The sequence below is a fragment of the Canis lupus genome, chromosome 6, assembly GCF_048164855.1.
Source record: "Canis lupus baileyi chromosome 6, mCanLup2.hap1, whole genome shotgun sequence".
Lineage (NCBI taxonomy): Eukaryota > Metazoa > Chordata > Mammalia > Carnivora > Canidae > Canis > Canis lupus.
This window is the reverse complement of record NC_132843.1, coordinates 44,002,232-44,017,375: the sequence shown is the minus strand read 5'-3', so window position 1 is coordinate 44,017,375 and position 15,144 is coordinate 44,002,232. Positions and strand designations below refer to the sequence as shown.

Below are 15,144 nucleotides of genomic sequence, written 5' to 3'. Positions count from 1 at the left end.
TACCACAATAAATCTAGTTAACATCTATCTCCATATATACTTGGAAATTTGTTTTTCTTGTGAGGAATTTTTTTTTTTTTTTTTTTTTTTTTTTTTTTTTTAGTAGGCCTACCATGCCCAGTTTTGAGTGCAACACAGGGTTTGAACTCACAACCCTGAAATCAAGCCCTGGGGCTGAGACCAAGAACCTGATGCTTAACCATCTGAGCCACCCAAGCACCCCCTTGTGATGAAAATTTTTAAGCTTCTCTCTTAGCAACTTTCACATATGCAATATAGTATTAACTATTGTCACCAGGCTGTATTGAATGGTTTGTAAAAGAGACACAAAAGGCATTAGATATAAAGAAAAAGTGATAAATTTGTGTACATTTAAAATTGAGAATATCTGTTTATAAAAAGATACCATTTAGAAAATTAAGTTTTTAATTTTAATTTCAGTGTAGTTAACATACAGTATTATATTAATTTCAGGTGTATGACATAGTGATTCCACACTTCCATACATTACCTGCTGCTCAACATGACAGGTGCACTCTTTAATCCCCATCATCTGTTTCACTCATCCCCTACCTGCCCGCCTCTGGTGACCAGCAATGTGTTCTCTAGAGTTAAGAGTCTGTTTCTTAGTTCCTCTCTGCCTCTTTTTTCCCTTCACTTGTTTTCTTTCTTAAATTCCACCTGTGAGTGAAATCATTTGCTATTTGTCTTTCTCTGACTGACTTATTTCGCTTAGCATAATACTCTCTAGCTCCATCCATATTGTTGGAAATGGCAAGAGTTTTTTTTTTTTTTTTTTTTTTTTTTTGGCTAAAGTGTATGAGTATATCCTCTTTATCTACTCATCTATCAGTGGACACTTGGGTTGCTTCCAGTTTTTGGCTATTGTAGATGATGCTGCAATAAACATCGGGTGCATGTATCCCTTTGAATTCATGTTTTTGTATTCTTTGTGTAAATACCCACTAGTGTGATTGCTGGATCATAGGGAAGTTCTATTTTTAACTTTTTAAAAAAGATTTTATTTATTTATTTATGAAAGACACACAGATAGAGAGGCAGACACAGGCAGAGGGAGAAGCAGGCTCCATGCAGGGAGCCCAATGTGGGACTCGATCCTGGGACTCCAGGATCACGCCCTGGGCCAAAGGCAGGCACTAAACTGCTGAGACACCCAGAGATCCCCTCTATTTTTGAAGAACCTCCGTACTGTTTTCCAAGTGGCTGCACCAGTTTGCATTCCCATCAACAGAGCACAAGGGTTCCTTTTTCTCTGCATCCTTGCCAACACCTATGGCTTCTTGTGTTGTTGATTTTGGCCATTCTCCCAGGTGTGAAATGATATTTCATTATAGTTTTGATTTGCATTTTCCTGATAATTAGTCTTTTTATGAGTCTGTCTGTTGGCCATCTGTATGTCTTTGGAGAAATGTGTGTTCATGTCTTCTGACCATTTTTTTAAAAATATTTTTTTATTTATTTATGATAGCCACAGAGAGAGAGAGAGAGAGAGAGGCAGAGACATAAGGCAGAGGGAGAAGCAGGCTCCATGCACCGGGAGCCCGATGTGGGATTCGATCCCAGGTCTCCAGGATTGCGCCCTGGGCTAAAGGCAGGCGCCAAACCACTACGCCACCCAGGGATCCCCTTCTGACCATTTTTTAATTGCATTATTTGGGGGGTTTTTGGGTATTGTGTCAGTTTTTTGTGTGTGTGTATTTTGGATACTAACTCCTATGATATATGTCATTTGCAAATATCTTCTCCCATTCAGTAGGTTGTCTTTTAGTTTTGTTGATTGTTTCCTTTGTTGTACAGAAACTTTTTATTTTGATGTAGACCCAACAGTTTAATTTTGCATTTATTTCCCTTGCCACATATCTAGAAAAACACTGCTACAACCAATGTCAGAGACATTCCCTGTGCTCTCTTTTAGGGGTTTTGTGGTTTCATGTCTCACATTTAGGTCTTTAATCCATTTTGAGGTTTTCTTTTTGTGTATGGTATAAGAAAGTGGTCCAGTTTCATTCCTTTACATGTAGTTGTCCAGTTTTCCCAGCACCATTTGTTCAAGAGACTTTCTCCACTGGATACTGTTCTGGTTTGTCAAAGACTAATTGTCCATATAATTGTGGGTTTATTTCTGAGTTTTCTGTTTTATTCCACTGATCTGTGTCTATTTTTTGTGCCGTACTGTTTTGATTACAATAGCTTTGTTTATATAACTTGAAGTCTGGAATTGTGATACTTCTGGTTTTGTTTTTCTTTTTCAAGATTGCTTTGGCTATTCAGGGTCTTTAGAGATTCCATACAAATTTTATTTTTTAATTTTAACTTTAAGGTTTTCTTTTTTAAAAAAATTTTTTTAGATTTTTTAAAATGTATTTATTCATGATAGACATAGAGAGGCAGAGACACAGGCAGAGGGAGAAGCAGGCTCCCTGCCGGGAACCCGACGTGGGACTCGATCCCGGGACTCCAGGACCGCACTCTGGGCCAAAGGCAGATGCCAAACCACTGAGCCACCCAGGGATCCCCAACTTTAAGGTTTTCTTTTGAGAGAGTATGCATGAGCAGGAAGGAAGAGAGGGAGAGAGGGAGAGAGAATCTCAAGCGGACTCTGTACTCAGTGTGGAGCCCAGCATGGGGCTAGATCCCACAACCCTGAGATCATGATCTGAGCTGAAACCAAGAGTTGACTGCTTAACCAATTAGCCACCCAGGTGCCTCAGAGATTCCATACAAATTTTAGGATTGTTCTCTGAAGAATGCTACTGGTATTTTGATAGGGATTACATTAAATCTGTAGATTGTTTTAGATAATATAGACATTTTAACAATATTTGTTCTTTGAACCCATTAGCATGGAATGAATGTCTTTCCATTTCTAGGTATCATCTTCAGTTTCTTTCCTTGGTGTTTATAGTTTTCAGAGTACAGGTCTTTAATACTCTTTGGTTAAGCTTGTTCCTAGGTATTTTATTATTTTTGTACAATTATAAATAGGATTGATTCCTTGATTTCTCTTCTTCATTACTGGTGTATAGAAATGCAACAGATTTCTTTGCATTGATTTTGGGTCCTGTGACTTTAACTGAATTTTTTTCTTTTTAATTAGAGAGTGCATGCATGGGTGAGTGGGGGTAGGGGCAGAGGAAGAGCTCAAATCCTCTTTCAGACTCTGCAGAGCCTGGTGTGGGACTTGATCCCAGGACCCTGAGACCATGACCTGAGCTGAAATCAAGAGCCAACTGCTTACCTGACTGAGCCAGCCAGGTGCCCCTTAACTGAATTTTTTTTTTTTTTATCAGCTCCAGCAGTTTTTTGGTGGAGTCTTGGGTTTTCTACATAGAGTATCATGTCATCTGTAAATAGTTAAGTGTTTTACTTCTTCCTTACCAGTTGGGATGCTTCTTACTTATTTTTGTTGTCTGATTGCTGTGGCTAGGACTTCTAGTACTATGTTGAATAAAAGTGGTGAGATTGGACACTCTTGCCTTATTCCAGATCTTAGGGAAAAAACTCTCAAATTTTCCCCATTTACAGATGGTGTTAGCTGTGGGTTTTTCTAGATGGTCTTTATTATGCTGAGGTATGTTCACTCTAAATGTACTTTGTAATGGATGTTGTACTTTATCGTGCTTTTTCTGCATCTGTTGAAATGATCATATGGTTTTTATCCTTTCTCTCATTGATGTGATGTATCATGGTTGATGTGTGGAATACTGAACCATCCTTGCATCCTGGGAATAAATCCCACTTGATTGTAGTGAATGACTTTTTTAATGTATTATTGGATTCAGTTAGCTAGTATTTTGTTGAGGATTTTTGTAGCTATGTTTATCAGAGATATTGGCCTGTAGTTCTTTTTTTGGGGGTAGTATCTTTATCTGGCTTTGGTATCAGGGTAATGCTGGCCTCATAGAATGAATTTGGAAGTTTTCCTTCCTTTTCCACTTTTTGAAATAGTTTGAGAAGAATAGGTGTTTGGTAGAATTCACCTGTGAAGCTGTCTGGTCCTGGACTTTGTTTATTGGGAGTTTTTTTTTATAACTGATCAATTTCATTGCTGGTAATCAGTCTGTTCAAATCTTCTGTTTCTTCCTGCCTCAGTTTTGTTAGGTCATATGTTTCTAGGAATTTATCCATTTCATCTAGGTTGTCCAATTTGTTGGCATATAGTTTTTCATAATATTCTCTAAAAATTGTATTTCTGTAGTGTTGGTTATTATTTCTCCTCTTTCTTTTGTGATTTTAAATTCTCTCTCTCTCTCTCTCTCTCTCTCTCTCTCTGATTCTGGTTAGAGATTTATCAATTTTGTTGATCTTTTCAAAGAACCATCTCCTGGTTTTGATTGCTTCTATTGCTTTTTAGTTTTCTGTATCATATATTTCTGCTCTAATTTTTATTTCCTTCCTTCTGCTAGTTTTGAGTTTTGTTTGTTGTTGTTTTTCTAGCTCCTTTAGGAGTGAGATTAGGCTGTGTATTTGAGATTTTTCATTCTTCTTGAGGTAGGCCTGTACGGCTATAAACATCCTTTTTAGAACTGCTTTTGCTGTATCCCAGAGGTTTTGGACTGTCATATTTTCATTTTCATTTGTTTCCATGTAATTTTTATTTCCAGAGTAGGAGTTATTTCTAACACATGATGAATTTTAACATCACAGTTTTGGGTATAAAAGGCCAAATTCAAAGAAATATAGGCTGTGTGCTTCCATTTCTGTAAAGTTTACAAACAGGCAAAATTCACTGTACTGTTTAGAAATAAATACTTAGGTGGTAAAACTCTAAGGAAAAGCAAGTATTTGTCTTTATTACTATGAAAGTGGGACAGGAGGACCTTCTGAGCTACAGGGTTGTTTGTTTCATAATTTCATTTAATTGTATATTTATGTTTTGTGTACTTTGTTTTTCAGTAAGATAAACAGGCTTTTTTTTTTTAAGATTTTATTTATTTATTCATGAGAGACACACAGAGAGAGAGGCAGAGACACAGGTAGAGGGAGAAGCAGGCTCCATGCAGGGAACCTGACATGGGACTCGATCCCGGGTCTCCAGGATCAGGCCCTGGGCCGAAGGCGGCGCTAAATTGCTGAGCCACCTGGGCTGCCAAGATAAACAGTTTTTAAAACTGGAATGTAATTTGTCCTTTTTGATGGCTTATTTGTATAAGAGGATATTCTTAGGTTTTCAACAAGCTGTTTTCTTCTGGTATTTGCAAGTCTTTTATTTTTTAATTTTTATTTAAAGATTTTGTTTTTAAGTAATCTCTACAAGGGTCACATGCTCCAACAACCAAGCCAGTGAGGTGCCCCTGGGAATCTCTGTATTTGCAAATCACATTGACTAAACCCAGATTTAGAGTAGTTTCACATAGAACATCTCAGACTTCCAACCCTGTTTGTTTTAACACAACAGAAGATACTAATCTTTATCAAAATGGAAGCTAAGTTTGGTGTCTCTCTGCCTTCCATTGTCATCAAAGTTCTGATATAAACACCTGAATCTTCTGATGCTTTTATTGTTTCTCTTGTCCTGCTTATTAACAAGCAACAGTATCTTCACATGAGCTTTACTGATGATACTCCTCCTTCAAAATCTTGTGACCAAATTGGTTTTTAATATTTCTAATAACTGTTCATTCAAACAAGTTAAACTACATGTAAGGCAGGACTTAAAGTTATAAATGAAGCATAAGATATTTACATAACAGAGAATTAAAAGGCTCACATAGAAATTAGGTAAAGAAGCTTGGGCACTAATGAGTCCCCAGGTTAGATCCTTGCCTGTACTCTCCTTTCTGTCCCTTGCTTCTAATGGACATTGGAGGTGAGGGTGGTGGAAGGGTAATTATGTTAGAAAAATGGGAAGCACTGAAAGGTGGGAAATAAGTGAATGAATGAGTCTGGGTAAGATAAGCAAGGTCTATTCTGGCTACAGTTTCAGAAAGAAATTGAAGTGAAAGAAATTAAAATATAAATCATATTAGTAAGCCTTAAAATGAAAAAAGAAAGTATTTTAACAAGACTTATGTGGAAGATATTTATATAGCTTGGGGTTATAGTAAGGGGTGTTGGGGTTGGTGGGGCACCAAGGACGACAGGGCTGGAATAGGTGTGTACATTATGTATGTGTGCGTAAATATGCACATGAACACATCTTGAAATTTGGGGGAATCATCACAGGGATAGGAATTAGGTTAGTTTTGAAGGAGTATGGTCAGTTGAGTGAAAATGCAGAGGTGCAACTCAGTGCCATACTGAAAGGAGCATAAGTGATGGTGGGAAGGAAGAAGAGTATACGTGGGTATAAATATCAAATGTGATCAAGTTAGTGTGTGTTAGTCCTGCCTGAAAATTCCTCTCAAGATTGTTAAATAAAAGATTATGGCTTCCTCAAATAGAGGCAAAATGTTCTCTGTAACCATTCTAAATTCCTTGGTTTTATAGTTCAGTAATTATCCCCTAAGTCGTGTTTTTTTACCTTTTGAATTTTTATTAGGGGTTGTGCATTCATGATGGTACCTGGAAGTCTGCAGTTTATGGTTTTGGAGATCAGAGTAATTTGAAAAAACTGCGAAACGAGTCAAATCTGAAACCTGTCCCAATTGTTGGTCCAAAATTGAAAAGAAGGTATGTTAACTCAAAATCTCTTCTTTAGTATATCGAGTCTAAGTATATTGCTGTTGGTGTGGTTATTAATAAAGTATGCCACTTAGAAAAGCCTGAGACTGTTGTAGTGAGTTCAGGATTATCTTCCTAGCTAAATAAAATATAATTAATGTATTATCCTAAGCTTAAGTACTTCATATGTAATAATATATTTGTATTCTGGAAGAAAATGGATTTTTGTGCCTTTTTTCACTATCATTTTCAAAATCAAATACCAGTTAAATTTTATGCAGTAAAACTGCCATTTTAAAATGTGATTGTGAAAACTTTTTATGTGAGAACTCTAAATTCATACTAGGGTTTGGCTGTTGAACATTCTTTTTATCAGTACTGTCTAAGGAGATTGATGGGGTAAAATATATTTGTCCTGTGCCCTTGGTATGAAGAATACTGCTCTGTCCACTCGTCACTGGTTTGGTGCAGGTGTAGAGAACACAGGATAGATACTAAGAGAAATTTTAATTAAGAGTAGACCTGCCATCGCTTCTTGGCCTTTTGGCTAAGATCAAGTGAAGAGCAGACCTGCCATCTTTGTTGTCATTACTGCCCTGAGAAAATCTCTATTTTTTATTCAGAAATTTGCCAAGTTAACTGTGAGTAGAGAAAATGCATCATACTCTTCATGGGTCTGTCTTACAGGTGGCCAATTTCTTACTGCAGAGAACTGAATAGCTATTCTATTCCTTTCTTGGGAGCGGATGTCTCTGTTGTGAGGCGGACTCAGCGTTACTTGCATGAGAATTTGGAGCAATCGCCTGTAAGTGCATACAATTTAATTTAAAATTTTTTTTTATTTTTGGGTTTTTTTTTTTAAGATTTTATTTATTTATTCATGAGAGAGGCAGAGACATAGGCAGAGGGAGAAGCAGGCTCTCCCTACAGGGAGCCCAGTGCAAAACTTAATCCCAGAACCCTGGAATCACAAACTGAGCTGAAGACAGACCCTCAACTACTGAGCCACCCAGGCATCCCACAATTTAATTTTTTTTTTCCACGATTTAATTTTTAATGAAGAGTATTCTATTCATTATTGCTCCTCCTACCTGTTTAGGATTTTTATGTTTACAAAGCAAAAAAAAGAAGGCTAAATTAATGCAGGTTTTGGTTTCTGGAAGTGTGAGAATCAGTAGTGTATAAAGTATTTTGCATTTTATGGGGGCAGATATAGCCTCCCCCATAATTCAAGTCTGGCCATCTGCGTACCTTGTTAATGAAACAACAGCAGCAAATTTCGTCCAGGAAATGCTGGTGTCATGAACACCCAGCAACCCACTTGAGGGTTTTAGCTTCAAGGATACTCTGTTGCTTGTGGAGATGTCTGAATTCTTAGGTCTTTCAACCTCCAACCTTTGGAGTGACATTCCTTTTGGTGAGGGAAGTGATTGCCCCCATTTCTGAGACTTGAAGAGGAAACCATATCTCAATTTAAAAGATTATTTTCTCAAAGAAGATTATTTTCTCTATTTAAAAGATTCTTTAAATCTTTTATTTAAAAATTATATTCTCTGTTTAAAAGATTATTTTCTCAATTTAAAAGATTATTTTCTCAAAGAAGAAGTTGTAAGTAGAATCTGTATTTTATAATAGGTAATCACTAAATTTAGATATGTTCATGTGGTCTTTTTATGTATGGATCATGGGGACTTTTGTGTTCAGGTAGAGGAAGCTAATTATCATTTGCAACAATTTCTACTATAAACAATATGCTTCCAGTGTCTGGTTTCTAAACAAGCTTTTAAAGCATAACATGTTCATAAAGTGGAAACTGCTTTTGCTCAGTGTTGATGACTATGGAGTAAGTTATAAATAGCTAACATTATTGATTTCCTCAGTCTACAAAAGTAGGGAGTAACCTTCTGACCTCGCATCATTATCCAGGTTCAGTATGCCGCTTATGTGACTGTGGGAGGCATCACCTCCGTTATTAAGCTGATGTTTGCAGGACTTTTCTTTTTATTCTTTGTGAAGTGTGGCATTGGCAGACAGCTTCTCATAAAAGTAAGTGATACTTTTATGAAATTAGGTCTTTAGAAATATTTTCCATGAGTTTAAAAAAATATATCACTGAGGGTTTTGTTTTGTTTTGTTTTTTCCTTTAGTTTCCATGGCTCTTCTCCTTTGGTTATTTTTCAAAACAAGGTCCAACACAAAAACAGGTAACCCTTCCTTTTGTATACAACTCTTTAATAATTTTCTTTATTTTTTTATTTTTCCTCAGTGCGTTTACTACAACAGGTAAGACTTGAGCACTTAACTGTGTTTCAGTATGCTTTTATGTTCGTCACATAAATTAGGTGGCTTAGTCTCTTAAAACACCCTTAGAGTGGGTATTCTCTCCACTTTACAGATGAGACCCTACTCTTCCGCCATCTTGCCCCTCCTCTCCACTTTACAGATGAGAAGCCTGAGGCACAAAAGCTAGGAAACTTGCCCAGGGTCCTACAGCGAATGAGGCCATGGCCAAGCCAGGGTGGGATCCCAGTCATCTGGCTCTAGAGTCTTACTCTCTTCCTAGAGGCCTCAGAAATGTTTAGTCTTCATTTTTCTCCTCCACACCTCCTCCTTCCCAGTATTTCCCTTCTCCTTCCTCTTCTGTGCACGCCAGGCTCATTCCTGTCATGGTTCACGGACCCCAAGGCAGACCCCAGTCAGGAGCCCGGTCTGCTGGCACCAGGCACCACTGGGGAGGTGCCCTCACTGAGAGGATGGGCATGAGGCCAATGCTTCTTCCCCCTCCCGCTGGAACGGTAGCACCATTGGCTGATCCTATCACTTATAATTAGCCATCTGTTCATCTCCTGTCCCAGGGTTTTCTCAGCATTCCCCCTCGCCCCAGACCCCCTGTGTCTGCAGTTTCAACTCCTGCTTCACTGATGGAGTTGAGAGCGTGGGTCGTGTGCCCCTCGGCTTCCTGCTCTCAGACTCACACCACTGCTCTCATCTTTACCTTCTCTGTTCCTCTCAGGAAAGGATTCTGTATGAGACAAATCCACTCCCTGGGCACTTTAAAAATCAAGCACTTCTTGTGCTTGTGGCAGGCACAGAGCCAAGTGCTTTACACCATGACCACGTAGGTAGAGGTAATAGCCACTTTGTATAGCCGAGGACGTAATCAGAGCGGGTGTTCCTGCCAAGTTCCTACAGCTAGAATGTGGCAGCCCTGAGAATCACTCCAGCCTGAGTCTTCACTGCTCACTTCCTCAGTTGATCTTTCACAGCCTCTCCTCATCCTATGCTCATGCCAACCCAGAAAGGAGTCCTTGGCCTTCCCTTACCCTCTACTGTCCCCTTGCTAGAGTTGACATTGGTCTTCATACTGCTGAGTGTTTTGAGTGCTGTGATCTCTGATATTGTTGTCTTTCTTGAAATACTCACTTCCCTTGGCTTCTGAGAACATCGCTCTTCCAAGGGTCCACTCTGTTCCTCTCCTCCTCTGCTGTACCCTCACTTCTGAGGGGACTACTCCTTATGTGTTGACCTCCCCCCAGATTCCACCCTCAGCCCACTCACTGTCCCTGAGTCATCTGAGCTGTGTTCTCAGCAAATCTGCTTAGATCTGTAGATCACTTGGATGTGTCTCAGGTACTTGAATTGAACGTGTCAAGATCTGAACTTCTTTCCCCCAAACACTCTTCTTTTACTTCCCATCTCTGTTGGGGGCACAGTCATTTGCACCATCACAAACATAGGCATAATTCTAGATTTTTCTCCAAACTCATCATACCCACCTTAGCTGAGGCTCTTAGCTCTTAGCTCTCTCTTGTTTTTTTTTTTTTATATTTTATTTATTCATAGAGACAGAGAGAGAAAGAGAGAGAAAGAGGCAGAGACACAGGCAGAGGGAGAAGCAGGCTCCATGCAGGGAGCCCGACCCAGGGCTCAATCCCAGGTCCCCGGGATCACACCCTGGACTGAAGGCAGCACTAAACCGCTGAGCCACCTGGGCTACCCCACTGAGCCACCCGGGCTACCCTCTCTCTTGTTTTCTTTTCCCTCTCATCCACAGTTGTGGTAAAGTACACAGAACATAAAATTTACCATCTTAACCATTTTTAAGTGCAGTGATATCAATACCGTATTCAAAATACTCATATTATGCAAATCCAAGTTGTTATGCAGCACATTTGTATTATTGTGCAACCATCCCCACTGTCCATTCCAGAACTTTTTCCTCTCCCAGAACTGAAACCTTGTCCCCACTAAACAATAACTTGCCTTTCCTCTCTTCCCCCTGCTCTTGGCAACCACTGTTCTACTCTCTCTTTGAATATGACCACTCTGGGTGCCTCATACAAGTGGTCACACAGTATTTGTCCTTCTGTGACTGGCTTATTTCACTGAGAATGATGTCCTCAAGGTCCATCCTCATGGTAGCAGGTGCCAGACTTCATTCCTTTTTAAGGTTCATTTTCACACACTTACATACACACACCACACACACACAGACACCCCTCAAACACACAGACACAGACCCCCACACACACACATAGACATCCCTCCTATAGACACACACACACATACCATATATATGTACCCCATTTCCATTTATCCATCCATGGACACTTGGGTTACTTCCACCATTTGAATATTTTGAATAATGCTGCTTTGAACATGGGTGTGCAAATATATCTTTAGGATCCTCCTTTCAGTTCATTGGGATAAATATCCTGACATGCAATTGCCGGATCCTGTGGTAATTCTTTTTTTATTTTTTATTTTTTTTGTAAATTTATTTTTTATTGGTGTTCAATTTGCCAACATATAGAATAACACCTAGTGCTCATCCCATCAAGTGCCCCCCTCAGTGCCCGTCACCCAGTCACCCCCACTCCCCGCCCACCTCCCCTTCCACCACCCGTAGTTTGTTTCCCAGAGTTAGGAGTCTCATGTTTTGTATCCCTTTCTGATATTTCCCACTCCTTTCCCCTTTATTCCCTGTCACTATTTTTTATATTCCCCAAATGAATGAGAACATATAACGTTTGTCCTTCTCCGATTGGCTTATTTCACTCAGCATAATACCCTCCAGTTCCATCCACGTCGAAGCAAATGGTGGGTATTTGTCGTTTCTAATGGCTGAGTAATATTCCATTGTATACATAAACCACAGCTTCTTTATCCATTCATCTTTCGATGGACACCGAGGCTCCTTCCACAGTTTGGCTATTGTGGCCATTGCTGCTATAAACATCGGGGTGCAGGTGTCCTGGTGTTGCACTGCATCTGTATCTTTGGGGTAAATCCCCAGCAGTGCAATTGCTGGGTCGTAAGGCAGGTCTATTTTTAACTCTTTGAGGAACCTCCACACAGTTTTCCAGAGTGGCTGCACCAATTCACAATCCCACCAACAGTGCAGGAGGTTTCCCCTTTCTCCACATCCTCTCCAGGGCTCCACACCATGTTACATTCCCATCAGCAGTGCACGAGTGTGCCCATTGTTTCACATCCTTGCCAACACTTGTTTCCTGGGTTTATTTTAAAGTTTATTTTTAGTAATCCCTATACCTAGGGTGGGGTCAAACCCACAGCCCCGAGATCAAGAGTCACACACTTCATCAGCTGAGCCAGCCCAGTGCCCCCTGTTATTCTCACAGGTGAGAGGTGGTATCTATCGTGGTTTTGATCTGTACTTCCCCATCATTAGTGGTTGGTGTTGAGCATCTTTTCATGTGCTTATTGGCCATTTGTAGGTCTTCTTTAGAGAATGTCCATTCAAATTCTTTGCCCATTTTTGAATTGGTTGTTTGTGTTTTTATTGTTGAGTTTTAGGAGTTATCCATATATGGATATGAATCCCTTATCAGTCTTCTCACTGCTGTCTAAGATCAAAGACAGATCTGACCTACTTCCCTGACCACTGCATGGGCAATGATTCTTACCTGGGATTGTATGTAACAGAATGTCCCCGGGAGCTTTCCCAAATACATGTCCTGACCCTACGTCTGGATCTTCTGATGCAGTAGGTGTGGAATAGGGCCTGGAAGTATAGAACAGTGGTTCTCAACTTTAACAAAGAGCCCAAAACCAATGACAGAGATTTGAGTGTGATTGGTTGGGAATGTGGCCTGAACATTGGGCTTTTTTAAAAAGCCAATTATGTTAATGTGCTGCCAAGGTTGTGGTCTCTAGTGTGGAGGTAGATGGGTTCCAAGTCAGGTTTGGGTGATTTTGATTCAGTTCATCTCTGGAGAAGTAAGGTCCTTGATCATCTAGTCCTGGCTGGCAGATAGGTTTCATTTTTCATGCCAACCCTGATTAATCGGTAGTAACAGCCTGGAGACTATTGAAAATTGTTCTGAAGCTGAACATATATGCCCATCCTGAGAGGATTGTGCTCAGGGAGGGAAGGAGACAAGTGCTGGCCTGTGTCAGACCTTGTCTGTACCTTTAACAGATGAGCGCCACCCTGTTCCACCGTGATGCTGTGTACCTTCTTGCCTTTAAATGGTGGTTTCTCCTTTCTGGTGCCCACCCCACTGTCCTGTGTAGTACACTTCTGTTAGAGTGTCTGTGTGTACACACTTCAAACCCCGCCCTGTCCTCCCCAACAGATTTAATAATACCCTCCTTTGAACAAGTCTTACATCTTTTCATTCATGTCATGTGTTGTTATTACATCTATATGTATATATACACACATGTATCCCCTACTGAACTGTCAGTTCCAGAAAAGATAGGAGCCATATTTTAATGATGTCTCAGTAATAAAAATTTGTTGACCACAACTGAATTCTTCATTACCTTATTTCTAAATTTAATGATTGTGAAAGATGACTTCTAGAATTTAATTTTTTGAGTCCCGTTTTTACATCTCCAAGTGGAACAATTCTGTATCACCTATATTTCCATTGCTTGTTGGCTGTTTTTGTCTGGTCTCCTCCAAGAGATATCTGAAACCAGATTACCACATTCGACCACTGCCACCAAACTAAAATAAAAACTACCTCCAGCTTTTCCTCTGAAACTTTGTTCTTGTGGTGCTGTCCTCACGTAGTCCCCAGGCTAAGAACCGTCTACACCACATCCCTCTTCCTCACCACCTTCCTCCCCTTCATCAAAACTTGCGTCTTCAAATAATTGATTTTTGCCTCGTGCTTAAAGGATGATAGAGCATTCTGGCAGAATGTTAATGTTTTCATCTATTGAAAATGTCTCCTATTGAGATAGCATAGTAGGTTTTACTGTGTTCGGGGAGGAAATGACATATTTATTAAGTAAAGCTTTTGCTTGCTTTTTTCTCAGATGGATGCCGCCTCGTTTACAATGACATTCTTTGGTCAAGGATACAGTCAAGGCTTTGGTCCGGAGAAGAACAAACCAAATATGAGAATTTGTACTCAGGTGAAAGGACCAGGTATTTCACATAGGACTTAAGAATCCTGGGGAGTTTTACATTGTCTTAAGGTATAAAGCAGTATTACGATGTTTTTTCCTTAAAGCTTAATAATTTTAGAAATAAATTTGCACAAATTATTTAATAATATAAATTATTCTGTTAAGGGAAGGATTGAAATTGTTATAATTTAATTTTATTAGCATAATCCTCCTGTTTTTTTTAGTATGATTTCATAATTCTGTGGCATATTTTAACATGAGTAAGAAAAGGCTGATTGCTATTTATTCTCATACTCATGGATCACTTTTTTTTTTTAAGATTTTATTTATTTGAGGGGATCCCTGGGTGGCGCAGCGGTTTAGCACCTGCCTTTGGCCCAGGGCGCGATCCTGGAGACCCGGGATCGAATCCCACATCGGGCTCCCGGTGCATGGAGCCTGCTTCTCCCTCTGCCTGTGTCTCTGCCTCTCTCTCTCTCTCTGTGTGACTATAATAAATAAATAAATAAAATTTAAAAAAAATATTTTATTTATTTGTGAGAGAGAGAGCACAAGCAGTGGGGAGGGGAGAGAGCAGAGGGAAAGGGAGAAACAGACGCTCCGCTGTGCAGGGAGCCCAATGTGGGGCTCGATCCCAGGACCCCAGGATCATGACCCAAGCTGAAGGCAGACACTTCACTGACTGAACCACCTGGGTGTCCCTCAATAGTCACTTTAAAGCAGTGTAGTTATAAAGCTGTGGGCCAAGGTTTCTTTGGAGTCTGTAAACACCCTAACATTGTTTGTAAAATGTCTGTGCCCATGCGCATTTTTCTGGGGAGGGTAAAGCTTTTGATGGGTGGTTGAAAGGATCTGTCACCCAAAAAAAGTTCAAGAACTTTTGGCGTACATTTCATAGAATCCTAGAGAGACAGCCCTACTTGTGAATTCTAGTATAATTATCAGTTTAGTTACCATCACCTCTGAGAGATGAGAGAGTGTCTGCTTTGCAGTTTTAGTCAAGCCAGATGGCAAAGGTATCTTTGTGCCTTCCCTTCTTTTCGAACTCCCTGCCAGGCTTTTTAAGATAATTTCACTGTATTTGTATTATTTGGCAGAATTGTAAACGCTAAAGTTCCACTTGTTTATAGACTTCAT

At 39.7% G+C, this 15,144-nt stretch overlaps 1 protein-coding gene across 3 annotated transcripts in view; it reads left to right on the top strand.

Annotated features, from left to right (window-relative positions):
* SCCPDH (saccharopine dehydrogenase (putative)) overlaps window positions 1–15,144 on the top strand; it is a 43,288-nt gene that overhangs the window by 22,017 nt on the left and 6,127 nt on the right. For 2 of the 3 annotated variants that reach the window (XM_072830249.1, XM_072830250.1), the window contains exons 6-10: window positions 6,503–6,633; window positions 7,312–7,429; window positions 8,551–8,670; window positions 8,772–8,828; window positions 13,915–14,026. In XM_072830249.1, coding sequence (XP_072686350.1) covers window positions 6,503–6,633; window positions 7,312–7,429; window positions 8,551–8,670; window positions 8,772–8,828; window positions 13,915–14,026 — 538 coding nt within the window. Of the gene's footprint in view, window positions 1–6,502; window positions 6,634–7,311; window positions 7,430–8,550; window positions 8,671–8,771; window positions 8,829–13,914; window positions 14,077–15,144 lie in introns of all 3 variants that reach the window. The other variant, XR_012032819.1, reaches the window with a different exon arrangement.